General features: G+C 32.4%; 3 protein-coding genes across 3 annotated transcripts; 1 reads left to right on the top strand and 2 right to left on the bottom strand.

Annotated features, from left to right (window-relative positions):
- Positions 1-4,042: 4,042 nt before the first annotated feature.
- LOC108910172 (inhibitor of growth protein 3) lies at positions 4,043-11,392 on the bottom strand. Its single transcript, XM_018714705.1, has 8 exons — positions 11,196-11,392; positions 11,047-11,118; positions 10,845-10,993; positions 10,595-10,797; positions 10,285-10,549; positions 7,762-7,925; positions 4,442-4,667; positions 4,043-4,387 (listed from the first exon to the last, which is right to left on the bottom strand). Exons 1-8 carry the CDS (start codon positions 11,221-11,223, stop codon positions 4,271-4,273), a joined length of 1,224 nt encoding a protein of 407 aa, XP_018570221.1. The 5' UTR covers positions 11,224-11,392; the 3' UTR covers positions 4,043-4,270.
- Positions 11,393-11,416: 24 nt separating this feature from the next.
- LOC108909829 (E3 SUMO-protein ligase RanBP2-like) lies at positions 11,417-13,327 on the bottom strand. Its single transcript, XM_018714260.1, has 5 exons — positions 13,211-13,327; positions 12,988-13,149; positions 12,022-12,320; positions 11,694-11,965; positions 11,417-11,640 (listed from the first exon to the last, which is right to left on the bottom strand). The coding sequence occupies exons 1-5, from the start codon at positions 13,325-13,327 to the stop codon at positions 11,417-11,419; spliced, it is 1,074 nt and encodes a 357-aa protein (XP_018569776.1).
- Positions 13,328-13,505: 178 nt separating this feature from the next.
- LOC108909817 lies at positions 13,506-14,049 on the top strand. Its single transcript, XM_018714248.1, has 4 exons — positions 13,506-13,544; positions 13,599-13,832; positions 13,881-13,983; positions 14,036-14,049. The coding sequence occupies exons 1-4, from the start codon at positions 13,515-13,517 to the stop codon at positions 14,047-14,049; spliced, it is 381 nt and encodes a 126-aa protein (XP_018569764.1). The 5' UTR covers positions 13,506-13,514.
- The last annotated feature ends 53 nt before the right edge of the window (positions 14,050-14,102 follow it).

The following is a 14,102-nucleotide window of genomic DNA, read 5'->3' as shown; positions in this document are numbered from 1 at the left end:
CAGTTGCATCCTTGAAAATAAAACCAGAAATAATTAGCCATACCTTAAAAAAAAATCAAAATACAATGGCAGAACTGTAATCAAAAAAATTACGGAATACAAATTTTAGTATACACAACTAAATAACTTATAATTTAATAATTATTGCTATTTACTATTTATCAGTCAGTGAAGAGTAACTAATATACTTGGCCAAACATATAGCAGATTCAACGACAAAAATCAGCTAGTCTCAATAAAAATGTAAGTAAAAGTATCTGTTTAAGAAAAATATATTTTTTTTAATTACAAAAAGCGGCTAGAGATTTATTTAAATTTGGTAAGTAGCTTTGATTTTTTGTTACTCACTAATGCAGATGCAGGACATAGGTTTGTAATGTACAGGGGCGTAGCTCTGGGGGTGGACGTAGCAATTTTCGTACGAATTTTTTTTTATTCCATTCTATACAAAATTTGACCCACTATTATGACAAAGTACCAAAAGTTTTCCAACAATATTTCGATATAAATAATAATTTTTCTGTTAAATAACATGTACGCTAGAGCTATCAAAATATCAAATTATTTTTTAATAATTATCATTCAAGTATATATGAATATACTTAAGTATTTGTTTATTGTGTATTATTGACTGTCTATAGAAATATTTTTGATTAAATTCTGTGGTAGAGAATCGACAAATAAAATTTGGCTAAATACTTTTCTTACGCCCTGTAAATGTTAATTATCAACGAATAAATCTACCAGTGTTTTTATATTTGAGTTTTTTCATCTTAATATTTTTCTTGCACCTTATAGAAAATTACATTGTTTTTTAGTTTAAATATTAATTTGCTTAAAGTTTTTTCATATTATCACTAAATAATAAACGCTATTTATGTGACCTCTACAAATTCCTAGAAAATAAAACATTACCCTACCTAGTGACCTACTAATGTTTTTATTGTAGCGTCTTTTGCAATTTCATTCTCATTATTATCACGAGCTTGACCACAATTGGATACCATTGTTGGCGATCATACCAAATACAGGGATAAATCATAGAGAAAGGAATACATAATAATGAAAATTATTAAATCAATTGTTTTTAATAATTAGTTAATACTTGAATATTTTATAAACGACTATTTCTTGGGATAAATTGAAATGGAGTAAACCTATTTATAGCCTTGTTTTATACTTGTATACAAACGAACTGATATAGCACAACCAGAAAAACACAAAGTTGTATAACTGGTTGCATAGCCATAGCACACTAAATTTTACGATAAAAACCCAAATAAATATTTGAATCATTACTAAATTGTTTTATTCTCATTTTCAGTTAAAACTATTTTCTTTGTACAAACACTCACCACTGATAATATCGCAGCAAGGATCGAATATTGTAATAAGTAAACATAGAACTGGAAGACTGAGTAAGCAGCGCACCTAACGACTGAATAAATAACATAGGTACTATTTATAAGTTTATTGACCATGGAATATTAAACATAGTACGTCCGTTTTATATGTAAAAATGTTGTATCTTAATAATTTAGAGCTTACTTTGACTCATAGACGTCTTCCTATCTTTGGGTTGACTCTTCACATTTTCACAAAATAAAGTAAATAAAATATAGCCGCACAATTTGTTTGGATTTATATTGTTTTATATTTCATTGAAACATTGAGGATGTGGTAATGTAATACAGATAACGAGTCTCACAAATTCACTCATCTTTCCAATCAGGATCGTAAAGCGATCTCTGGCGAATTTTGACTATAATTGAAAATAGTACAAATCAGTAAGGACACAGCATAGATATTTTGCTGTGGTAAGGATGTACAATTTTTTATAGATAAGTTTTATGGGGGATAAAGAATTATGACATTGAATAGGTCAACTATATTAAGGCGGTTTTCCACTAAACGGACAAAACAAAAACAAAACACAAACTTGTGTCGAATAAAACAAAACTGTAACTTTTCGCAAACTTTTTGAAGACTGGCGTGTTTTGCGACAGTTGGAGTTTTGTTTTTCGGGTCCCGCTCGAAAGCGGTCACATCAAATGGTTTCGGCGTGTTTTGAAACTCGAGTCTGTTTAGTGGAAACGGTCGTGTTTTCTATTTAAGTGATCCAACCCAATATCTACGTTGGCGTTTTCTTCTTCCCAAAAACAATATTTTAATCATTAATGAGTTATATAGCTATTAAAAATATATATGTGTACGGTTAAAGTGTTTACTTGGCTAGGATACAAACCGCTTGAAGGATTTTTTTGAAATTGTGATGGCGTAATGCGGACTGTGGAGCCTACCAAGCTAAAATATTTTCAAGGTCATCGTATTTCGGGCTATACCGGAAGTTTATATTAACTTTCTTATTTTAAATGGAACCCCCTGTATATTATTGCAAAAAAATTAGGGGTTTCCATTTAAAAATTTGGAGTCTTCCACATATTCTGCACTTCATATTCGATAAAAAAATTTTGACCACCCTGTATAAAAACTGGAAAATTTTCATGTCAAATTCGATAAAGTAGGTCTTTCTCTACAAAATCTCCAATTTGCACAAAAAAATAAATCGGGAAAACTAAAATTTTGCTGACAGTCTGCATCTGTCAATTTTTATTTAAAAATAGAAATATCTCGGAAACGGTCAATCCCAAATATGGAGTGTGCTACATATGTTTTGAATTTAAAAATGGATGATGTTTCCAAAAATGCAATATACAGGGGGTTCCATTTAAAATAAGAAAGTTAGTATCGACTTCCTGTGTAACCGGAAGTACGATGACCTTGAAAATATTTTAACTTGGTGGGCCCCACGGTCCGTATCACACCATCGCAATTTCAAAAAAATCCTTAGAGACACTTTTTTCCAAGGACTTCAGTATAAACCAGCCATAACTAAGAATAAAAAAATCTTCTCTAAACATGTTGGCTGGTTATTTGAAAAATGTGTTCTGACTTCCTCGCGTCAACCAGTGGAAAAGGACTGAAAACAAAACTGTTTTGTTTTTGTTTTGTTCTAGAAAACACAAACAGGACATAAACTGTCAACTGTCCGTTTAGTGGAAAACCGCCATTTTAGAAAGACGTACATTTCTCTGTTCTCTGAAATTGTTTCTATGCACATTTACACACAAAATAGATAAAACCGCTGTATATTTTCCATTGCGTCACAAGTAATATTCGTATGAACCACATACGTATGAACTAAGATAAAAAATCAAATTAAGTCACTGTTTTCATATAATTGAAATGTCATCTTGACAATTCCCAAATCTGGATGTCACAAATTTTAATACTGATATTACTTGATACGAAAATATGCCAAAAACTCGATATTTTAACGTTCAGAAAATATATACAACAGTTAATACGAACACGCGATCAAAACAACTGTCAAATTTTTAATCTGAAATCTGACTGTCAGTTCTGTTTTGTTTTAATAAATGCGCTAGTCAAACTACAGTCTAAAATTAATACCCAACAAACGTCTTCCATTTTCTTTCACTCTAATACACATAAAATATTGGAACGGTTGTCTGTGATTGATACTATGAAGACATTTATACCATCATTGTATCTCTTTTTAGCGCATTTAATAACGAATTCACGGCTGCAACGACTGTCTTTGATATTCGGACACTCGTGACGTAATGGCAATCTTAAAACGGTTCTAGTGTAACTATTACCCCGTGCTATTACCACAGAAGATAAAATTGTTTTATCTTCTGTGCTATTACTTTATTAAAATACAATTGACAGCTATTTCAATAATGAATATAAAATTATTAAAATCCCATGTCGCCAAATAATCAATTTTGTAATAAATGACCAAATTTTAAAGCAAGTTAAAAACAATGCGCGCGCCTACTCGTCATTCACTAATAGTGACGTCACCAGACGATGACGCGTTAAAAGTGAGGCTTGGTGCTAAAATTGTGATAATTTGTATTGCAACGTACTTACCTTTTTTACAGTTCTCTATCCTTCGAGTGAAAATATTAAATCGTAAATCGATATTTTGTGGTTAAGTAAAAATAAAATTCCATTTTGCATACAAAGTTTTATTACTGTCATGCTCACGATATACATCCAGCTAATAACACACTACTAAGTTTAGAAAAAAAATTAAAAAATAAGCGTAACAAAGTTCACGTACACGAATACAATAATCTATTATAAAAATATTGCATATATTAAAAAGTAACGTTAAAACAGGATAGAAAGTATAAAAAAGAAAAACGTAAAAGTAGAACACAACGGACTATCTCCTATACTAGTTCTTCCTGCCTCCCCGCCTCTTCATGGACGCCGTGCACTGCGGGCAGTACCATTTCCCCTTCGGCGGAGCAGTTATGCCGACGCAGGGATAGTGAAACCACTCCGAAGGACACTGCAGGAATACGATGTTACGACGGTATCAGAAAATGAAAAAAAGCGAACTTACGTCCTCGTTATCACAAGCAACCATGTCCCCGTACGAAACCTGATTGCACAGACAATATCTGGGTTCGTTGGGGTCGTACGTCCATTCGCCGTCGGTAACTTCGGAGTTTTGAGAGGCGACGTCGACCGTGGGCGATTCCGGGGCTGGCGTTACAATCGTGGTGGATATCACCGGCTGAACGACGGCTGAAGCTGAGGAGGCACTTGTGCTGTTGTTACTCCACTTCCTAACAGACAAAAAAATTTATAAATACAGGATGTTAGAAGTTTGACTGCCTTAATTTTAACAGACGATGGAATACATTAAAATAAACAAAAAAACCTTATGTGACATGGGTCCTAAACTCAACCATTTCCGAGAAAAAAATTATCAAAATCTCCAACCTGACAAAAGTTCGATTAATTAAGGAATATTGACATAACTGCGTGCATAAAGTACCATAAAATACAATGTTTATCATTTTTTTTGTCAAACAATTGTCTTGAAATTTACTAAATATTTCACAATAATAGTTGTTTACATTTTTTCCGTAGGACAAGTCTGCCACGTGCCCACATGGTATGCACCAGCTGTGTAGCGTTCGGTTAAGCGTTGTTGTCATGTTGCACTATGGTACGAAATGCCTAAAAGCTGGCCAAAAATGAAAAAAAAAGTTTCTATTTGGAATTTTTTAAGTATCAGGTTGGCAATAGGGATAGTTGGACTATTTAAATTGACCGGTAGAAATAGTTCGCCGTTTATACTGGAGCTAGAATTTGAAGTCGAAGTAACCTTATTGTGTGTGTCTCGTGGCCGCCTAAGCAAACACAAAAGCACATCACATGTTCAAAGTGCTGTAAAAATTTATTTATTGTTCTGATAAAATCGTAATAAAATGGACGTTGTTCCAAGAGGTATGTAAAGTATTTCAACATTATAAATTATTCATAATAAATTATTCATTGTCCACTTATTTTCATTATTGTTTATGACAAATAATGCTTAAATTTATTACGAAAATCATTCAAAAGTGAACTTAAAAGTTATATATAAGGCACCATAAGGCTAAATTATTTATTGACCCGTAATCTATGATCAATTTACTATAATATTATGAAAAAAACATCTGCGCTTTCAATTTTACGATATGAGTAAAGCAAAAGTTGGAATAAATCGTAATTCAATTATTTCGTTAATGTCGAATAGTGTATTGCACTTATTATAAAATAAGTAAAAATAATGTTTGAAAAAATACATATAAGTAGAACAGTAAAGGGCAATAAGTAAATAAAGAGAAAGAATACTCGAGTATGACATAGAAAAGGATAGTCAATGCGATTTTGTCAATTCACAGCCCCACAAAAAAAAGTGGAATATTTGAAAGACAAGAACCTGGTATCTATATGTTTTTGGGGTCGCTGAATCCAAAACTGGTGTCTTTATGATCCGATCAGGCCTGCGTTGAGGTCAGTTCAAGGTCAAATGTGGAGAATCATTTGCCAACAAAGTAAACCTTCATATCTATACGTTTTTCGGGACGGTAAATCCGAATCCGGTGTCCGTTTGATCCGATCAAATCTGCGTTAAGGTCAACTCAAGGTCAAATGTACAGAATCAATTGCCAACAAAGTAAACCAATGTATCTATACGTTTTTGGAGTCGCTTAATCCGAATCCGAGATCCGTTTGACCTGATCAGATCTGCTAAGTTCTAAACTCAAAACACTCAAGTATTCATTTATGCGTATTAAAATTTAAGTAACAAATAATATTAAAGAAAACTTTAATTCGAGCCCGTGACTTTCAACAATATTCAACAGAATAACACGATCAAATGACGAATTTTTGTTTAAGAATTGTTATTTTTCTGCTTTACAATAAATTGAATTTTCGGAGAATCAGTGGGGTCAAAAACCCCACTTCCGTTAGATTATTCCACTTTTGTCAAATTTTGTACGCCATATTGGATCCGCCATTTTAAATTTTTCAATTTCAATATGAAATTCGTAATCAGTGTTGTCCCCGAAACACCTATTTTTGTCAGTTTATTCGCCTTTTTTTTTAATTTAATCCGCCATATTGGATCCGCCATTTTCAATTTTTTTATTTTGATATCAAATTCGTAATCAGTTGGGCCAAAAAATATACCTATTTTTGTACAATTTGGAATACATTTTTATTTTTGGCCAGCTTTAAGGCATTTCGTACCATAGTGCGTTGTGATGAAACTTCCCAATATTAATACTCGCTGTATTTTGAAAACTGTTAATCTTACCTCCCTGTAATATACAACTTTATTGTTCATTTATGATTAGTCTATCTCATGCTGAAATAATGGCAGTCAAACATCTTACACCCTGGATAGTTCCTAGTTTTTTCTTGCAAAATATATTTTTTTAAATATATTGGAAAATATACAGGGTGATTCACAAATGTTAGCCAAAAATGAAATCTCAAATTCTTTGGTGAATTTTAAGGGGAATCTTTCGTATAAAGTTTTTATTTAGGACGCTTCCTTAAAAAGATACAGGGTGTTAAACTTAAAAAAATGTCTAAATAATTTAAAAACTAGTAAGTGAAATAATTTGAAATTGGGCACATCAGTTCATTTTTTAAGTTTTACTTGAAAATCAGGCTTTTTACGAAAAACAAGAGGGTAGTAATTTGTAGAAAATTAAAAAACAAATTAAAAAATATGATTGTTACAGTGAAGCAGTGTATCACTTCCACTGGAATATTTAAATTTTAGAAAAAGGCCCCTGATTTTGGACAATGTTTACATAAATGCATGTGCCCAATTTCAAATTATTTCACTTACTAGTTTTTAAATTATTTTAAAGTTTTAAAAATTAAAAATATTTTTTGAAGTTTAACACCCTGTATCTTTTTAACGAAGCGTCCTAGACAAAAATTTATACGAAAGACTCCCCCTTTAAATTCACCAAAGTATATGAGGTTTCATTTTTGGTCACCATTTGTGAATCACCCTGTAGAAAAGTGGATAAATTTTTGCGAATTTTTCTATTATTTGCCACACACAAACATCTTCAAAAAAAAAGAAAGAAAAATTATATAGCACTTCCACATTTTCATTAATTCTGGATGTGGAAGACCGACGCAGGCGTTGAATGTCTGATCGACATGTCGCCGTTGTTAAGTCACAAATACCACTCATACATTCGAGTTCTTTTAAAGACATATTCTTGATAAGCTGTAGACAACAAATCAACAGCGTCCGATGCACTTTTACTGAGCAGAAAAAAAATTTCAATGCTGCACGCTGTTCTCGAAATTCAACCATTTTAAATAATCGAATTTCATCACAACTGGTATCGTACTTACTTTTTCTTATTTTTGTTGTTGGCGTGATCCTGTTGTATGGCTTGAATGGCGGTTTGCGCGGCACCAGCCAATTCCCTACCGATGCTGAATTCGTGTCCGTGTCCACCCGTGTTGATCGCTTCGTACGACGCTTTCAAACTGGCCGTTCTTCTACCCTGTTGCATCTAAAGAAAATATGCAGTGGATATTGAATACATAAATTATTTTCAAATTTCAGTATAAATAAGAACCTACATGAGAGTCCCAAAATTGTGGGCAGTTACTCATTCTCATGCGATTGATGGCATGGACGTTTCATTTTAGAGAATTTGTTAATATAGAACAGCGGTATTCAAACTGTGTTCCGTGGAGTCCCGGGGTTCCCCACAACCTCTATGGAGGTTCCGCGCTTATTACAACTTATGACGACAGCATCTAATTTCAATATAATATGTAAAAATATTCAAGCACATCCCAGTCATTGACTATATTTACTCTTTTTTTTAATTATGCAATAAATATTTACTTTAAACTTATTTAAAAAGTCTTACTTTAATTTTTACTTACTGGAATATTTATTTTGTTAATTGCAGTATTTATAAATATATTATACAGCTATTTTGCTATTTTTTTAAAACCTGACATAGGCCAACTTTTTTATTTGAAGTGATAGACTAGTACTTCCAAATTGCAAAGTTGTAGGAAATAACTTGGCTAAGAAAAATTTACAAATAATTCTTTCCGGTGTTGCCAGATTTCAGCAGTAGCTACTAAAACAATATTTTTTTAAATGGCAACACCCTATTTTTTTAACATAATTTGACAAACCTTCAAATTCTAAATAAAAAATCTTATGTCACATTTCTTTATGGGAGTAGCCGTTTTAGCAAAAATAGCGAAAATAATCTGGTGTCGGCAGGATCTAAAAGAACTAACACAGCAATAGTAGGCCTTGGATAAAACAAAAACTGTATTGTTTAAAAGGAGCCATCATTATTGTGCTGTCATTGTTATTTGAAAGCTGTTGTTTTTTAATGTGTATAAAAATGTTTTAATTAAGTTGTTAAGATGATTTTCAGCCTTTTGCAGATCCTTGGGCAAACACTACCAGTTGTTTTTAGTTTTACTAAGCTATTTCTTAAAAACTCCGGATTTGGATAATGCTTATCGGGATATTCAGCACACACATTGCATAAACTGAAGCCACTAACATGAAAAATTAATCCAACTTTCTCTTATGGATTATATAGGTAACTGATTCATCTTAGCTACTGAATTAAAACATTATTTTTTATACACATTCAAATACAACAGCTGTCATATAACACAATGACAGTACAGTAATGATGGCTCCTTTAAAACAACACAATTTTTGTTTAATTTCCAAGACCTACTATTGCTATGTCAGCTTCTTTTATTTCCTGCCTACTACAGATTATTTTCGTTGTTTTTGCCGATTGTTCTAAAATGGCTACTCCAATAAAGAAATATGACATTTTCTATTTAGAATTTGAAGGTTTATCAAATTATGTTAAAAAATAAGGTGGCCATTTAAAATAATGTCGTTTTAGTAGCTACTGCAGAAATCTGGCAACACCAGAATTGTAAATTTTTCTTAATCAAGTTATTTCCTACAACTTTGCATTTGGAAGTATGTACTAGTCTATCACTTCAAATAAAAAAGTTGGCCTGTCAGGTTTAAAAAAAAATAGCACTGTATAATCAGTAAAAAATGTGTACGAAATTTTTTTTCGGTGAGGGTACTTCAAAAAAATCGAAATGTTGGCCGGGTTTCACAAATCGCGAAAGTTTGAAGACCGCTGATGTAAAACAACAAACATATATGTACGTTTTAATTAACACTAGATTATCCTTATAAGTATCTAACAGGTAGTTACAATCTTTATCAGAGTAGTAAACAATTTAATAATTTAGTATATAAATTTTTAAAAACAGCAAAAATAATTATTTTTATCGCCAATAGCGCCTTGACGCAAATATTTAGCTACGTAGTCACTACTGTATGACATTAATCAGAAATCGTTTGTCGCCGTCACAGCCCCAACACTAAAAATTTTGTCGCAAATTATTTATAGAAAATTATGGAAAAAAACATTCAGTGCACAATGCCTGAATTTCGGGAAGTTAGAAACGTGTTTCAAAATTCTACCACAAAAATCAGTCAAAAAATACAATCGCCAGTATGACATATCCATGTAATGGTGCGAGACATGGAATGAAAAAATGTAGTGAAAATGTTTTACTGGCATATTTCTCCGAGTTATTTCCAATGTGGTCGTATTATTCCATGATGAAAGCAGCCCTTTCAGTAAAAAATGATCTAAGTTTGAAAATAAACCTAACCTAACTATCTAAAATATCTATCCAGCGATGGTTAATTCTTTTTTGTACACTAAATTATTTTGTCAAATTAAGAGCTTGTAAAAATTGTTTGATTAATTTACGAGGCTTACTGCCCGCTATTTTGGAACTCTGGTATAACTCCCGTCTCAAGTATCCCCATTTCTGAAAGTGTATACTTACCTGTTGCGTTGCGGCTATAGCCTGGGACGCCGCCGCAGCAATAGCCGGTCCAGCTCCGAGACTGTGTCCCAAATTGTAACTTATCGTGGACGGTACTGGAGGGGTTACCTGAGGTGTAGCTGTGTGCCTGGTTTCAACTAAAGGAGGTGGCGCAACTGCAGCCACGGCTTGTCTCTTTTCCGAAAATTGAGAAGGCAGGGAAGTGTTACTGTCACGTCGTTTCTCGCTTCTCGGTCGAGTATACCTAAAACTGCTAGAACTCACACTAAATTAATGTTGTAGTACACAAATGTTCCCATAATCACCGTACCTTTCATAACGATTTTCCTTTTGCTGTAAGGACGATATATTCGGAGTTGTATTAGGTGTATCGAGTTCAAGTGATCGCTTTTCTAATACTTCCGTTATACCCTTATTATCTGCTTCTAACTCACATTTAAATTTGTGCAGTTCAGAGTCTAATCGTCTTAAATATTTATCCACTAAATCATACATTTGACTTGCCAAATGAACCTAAACAAACCAATATTCACATTAGAATAAAATGACAATACCCTTACCTTTTCATCGGCATCTTCTAAAGTCTTATAATACTCTTTCCTTATAGCCTGATATTCTGCATCAACAGTCTGAGGTAGATTATCTGTTGGGTATCGCTTGCAGTCATTGAAAAATATTTTTACCCGTTTTTCCAATTCGTCCATATTATCTAAAAAATTATGGATAAGCTCGAAACAGATACAACATTGCGCTGAAACTCACTATGGATAGCCAAGTCCATTTCTCGCATGTCGGTAAATCTATCCCTTAATTCTTGAGGTAAATGTTCAATCACTGAAATTAAATTTAAATTATGCGCCTTTGGTTCAAGCGGCGCGTGCGTTACAAAAATGTAAACAAAAGATACTTACTTTCTAAGTAATCCTCCAAATACAACATTATAAGAATTAAATAATAATCAAATTTAAAAATTAAACAACTCTTTTAAACCTTTATAAAATTTATTAGTAAATCCACAAAACAATCAACCGCGTGTTTACAGTCGCAATTGTAAATCGGCAGACATATGCAATTTATCGTACCAACATAACAACTAAATTATTCTAAAACTTAGAGGCGCGCGAATTATAAATTAGTTAGAAGGAAGAGGCAGTTGCCCACATTTTGAAATAATTATTTCAGCGTAGGGCTTCCCAATTTTTCGCCCATAAGCTTCAATCTTGAACAATGTGTCATTGCCTTTTACTACTTTACCGAACACTACATTGTTGTGATCTAATTGTTCCATTTTTGTAAATGTAATACAAAATTGTGAATTATTCTCAGACATACCTATCCTTTTCATAGAAAGGATTCCTAAAAGACAAGTATTCATGCTTTTGTACAATTTAAAAATATATCAACAATACCAGCTCTAGTATGCTTCAACATATGATTTTCTTCATGAAAAGTTTCACCATAAATTGAAAAACCTCCTCTACCGTTACCCTTTGTAATATCCCCCGTTTCCAAAAATTTCCCTTTAACTATTCTATGAACTAAGCAATTTTTGTAAGTTAATTTCTCCCCATTACAAATTTCTAAGAAATTCTGTACAGTAACAGGAACATGATCGTAATATAATTCCACTACAATTCGACCAACAGGTCTGCCTTCTTTTTCTTGAAATTCCAAAAAACATCTAAAAGTTATTAACTGCTTTAAAAAATAAATAGCATTTTGAAATTGAATAATTACAGGGGCCTGTCAACATTGCCTTTTTCAAGACCTTCACTTATCGAAGGGCAAGCCTTAAGGGTTTCGTCAATGCTCACTTTATCCAAAATGTTATATGGCATTTTGCAGGAATGTTTCATTTTCTCAAGAGTTTTGTGCCAATGTTTATTCAAGTCTTCTTTGGCATAATGGCTGTGCACTTTCGTTATCAGTTTGTATATCACCTTATTCTCTGCATCGATCAATTTCAGTTTTTTGTAGAAAGTCCGCCAATTATCAGTTCTTCTATAAGCCAGTGGATTGTAGCAATCAATGATACCCTACGTTGCAAATGATGTGAAGTTGAATTTAAAAATATCATAAAATTTCAATTTTTTATAACAAAAAGGAAAAAAATTCTAAAGAAAATACAGGGTGATTTACAAACAGTGACCAAAAATGAAACCGCTTCTTCTTTAGTGAATTTTAAGGGGTCTTTTGTATAAAATTTGTATCTAGGTTGCTTCGTGAAGTAAAATAATTTGAAATTGAGCACATATATTTATTTGTATTGTATTATTTGTATTTAAGCACGTGTATTTATGTAAACATTGTCCAAAATCTGAGGCTCTTTCCTAAAATTTAAACTCCAGTGGCGGAGATACAGGGTATCAGTAGTACGCCCACTGCTTTACGGTAACAATCATGAATTATCAGATTCGTTTTTAACACCCTATATCTTTTTAACGAAGAGTCCTCTTAAAATTCACCAAAGAATACGAGGTTCAATTTTTAGTCACTGTTTGAGATTCACTCTGTATATTGCCCTATGTAATACATATAATAATTATTTTCAGCAATTTTAAAAATGTGAAATAAGTGATACCTATCCGGGACATATTTTTAGAAATATTCAGAACTATGAATTCTTCAGAATGTATCATCACAAGAATATTTCTTATTACATTACATACAGTACACATTCGACTTGTTTGCTACATTACATACCCCTTTCCTGTTAATTACATTTATTCTTTTGAGTAAATCCTTGTTTTCTTTATCTACTTGCTTCAGTCTCAATACGTCGTCTAATATTTTCCCTTTTTTTAAATAATTAGCGGGATGCATTCTCAAAGGCTTGTTGTCTATACAAGGGGTAGCGGTAAATACCTATAAAAATGTGAGCGTAATTGACCTTCTGAACTTATTTTTCCTAAGGGTATGGGCATACTTTATATCGGTGCTTATTGAACTCTTTTAGATCAGCAACACAGTAAGGCTTTGATACGGCCCCCACTAAGAAGCGGTACTGTTTAAAGGGTTTGAACTTTCTTACTTTCTTCCCCATTTTTAAAGAATTTACAAAACAAAAATGCTAATGCCAAAAGTGTTTTACTGACTCGTGTCAAAGTAAAAAGTAACACTTCAATCAAAATCCTAACAACTCTATATTTCAGAACTACAAAGTAATTAGTTAAATAAAATGAAATAATTAGTATAAAAAAATGGGCTCCTGTTTCAGATGATTCTCTAAAATGAGTAGTTCAAATTCTAGTATTGAAAAGGTAACCATAATTTTTTTAATATTTTCAGACATTTTACTTTAATTTAAATTTTAGAATCCTTCAAAATTGTATAAGCACGACTGCCTCGATTGTGAAAATTATAAAAGAAAAGTGAAAGAGGCCGAGCAAACAGTTTCCGGTAGAGATGTTCTTATTGAAATGCTGCAGGGAGAAATTAAAAAATTAGAAGAACGGTACAAAACGTCTATTGATGACTACGAATTATTAAGGTTCAAGTATTGCACAGTCGTTCAGGAACTAAGCAACTTAAAAGAAATACAGAAAAAGGTAAAAACAGCTTAAAATATGTAATTCTTATTAATTGACACTTAATAGATAGAGAAATCAAATCTGAGATTGTGTAAAGAACGGGATGTTGCCAGAAAGGAACTGGAAACTTTGCAGAATGAAGTGTTGGAGACTTGTAAAAATCAGTTAAGTATATATCGTTAACAAATTTATTAAACTTATAATGTACGATGTATTTTCAGATGTAAAGAAGTAACTATTGAACTGATTCCACAGGAAGGCATAGAAATGATTCCAAGTGTCAAAGAT

The sequence above is a fragment of the Anoplophora glabripennis genome, unplaced genomic scaffold, assembly GCF_000390285.2.
Source record: "Anoplophora glabripennis isolate ALB-LARVAE unplaced genomic scaffold, Agla_2.0 scaffold27, whole genome shotgun sequence".
Classification (NCBI taxonomy): domain Eukaryota; kingdom Metazoa; phylum Arthropoda; class Insecta; order Coleoptera; family Cerambycidae; genus Anoplophora; species Anoplophora glabripennis.
The sequence above is the reverse complement of the archived record's forward strand: the minus strand, read 5'-3'. Positions and strand labels throughout refer to the sequence as shown.

Coding starts and splice junctions, on each gene's coding strand:
- LOC108910172 (XM_018714705.1), bottom strand. CDS start 11,223: ATGTTGTATTTGGAGGATTACTTAGAAA. Junction 10,550..10,594: donor AAGGAAAATCGTTATGAAAG/GTACGGTGATTA, acceptor ACATTAATTTAG/TGTGAGTTCTAGCAGTTTTA. Junction 4,388..4,441: donor TTGCTTGTGATAACGAGGAC/GTAAGTTCGCTT, acceptor GTATTCCTGCAG/TGTCCTTCGGAGTGGTTTCA.
- LOC108909829 (XM_018714260.1), bottom strand. CDS start 13,327: ATGGGGAAGAAAGTAAGAAAGTTCAAACCCTTTAAACAGTACCGCTTC. Junction 13,150..13,210: donor TCAATAAGCACCGATATAAA/GTATGCCCATAC, acceptor ACATTTTTATAG/GTATTTACCGCTACCCCTTG. Junction 12,321..12,987: donor ATGTAATTAACAGGAAAGGG/GTATGTAATGTA, acceptor TTTGCAACGTAG/GGTATCATTGATTGCTACAA.
- LOC108909817 (XM_018714248.1), top strand. CDS start 13,515: ATGAGTAGTTCAAATTCTAGTATTGAAAAG. Junction 13,545..13,598: donor CAAATTCTAGTATTGAAAAG/GTAACCATAATT, acceptor TTTAAATTTTAG/AATCCTTCAAAATTGTATAA. Junction 13,833..13,880: donor TAAAAGAAATACAGAAAAAG/GTAAAAACAGCT, acceptor GACACTTAATAG/ATAGAGAAATCAAATCTGAG.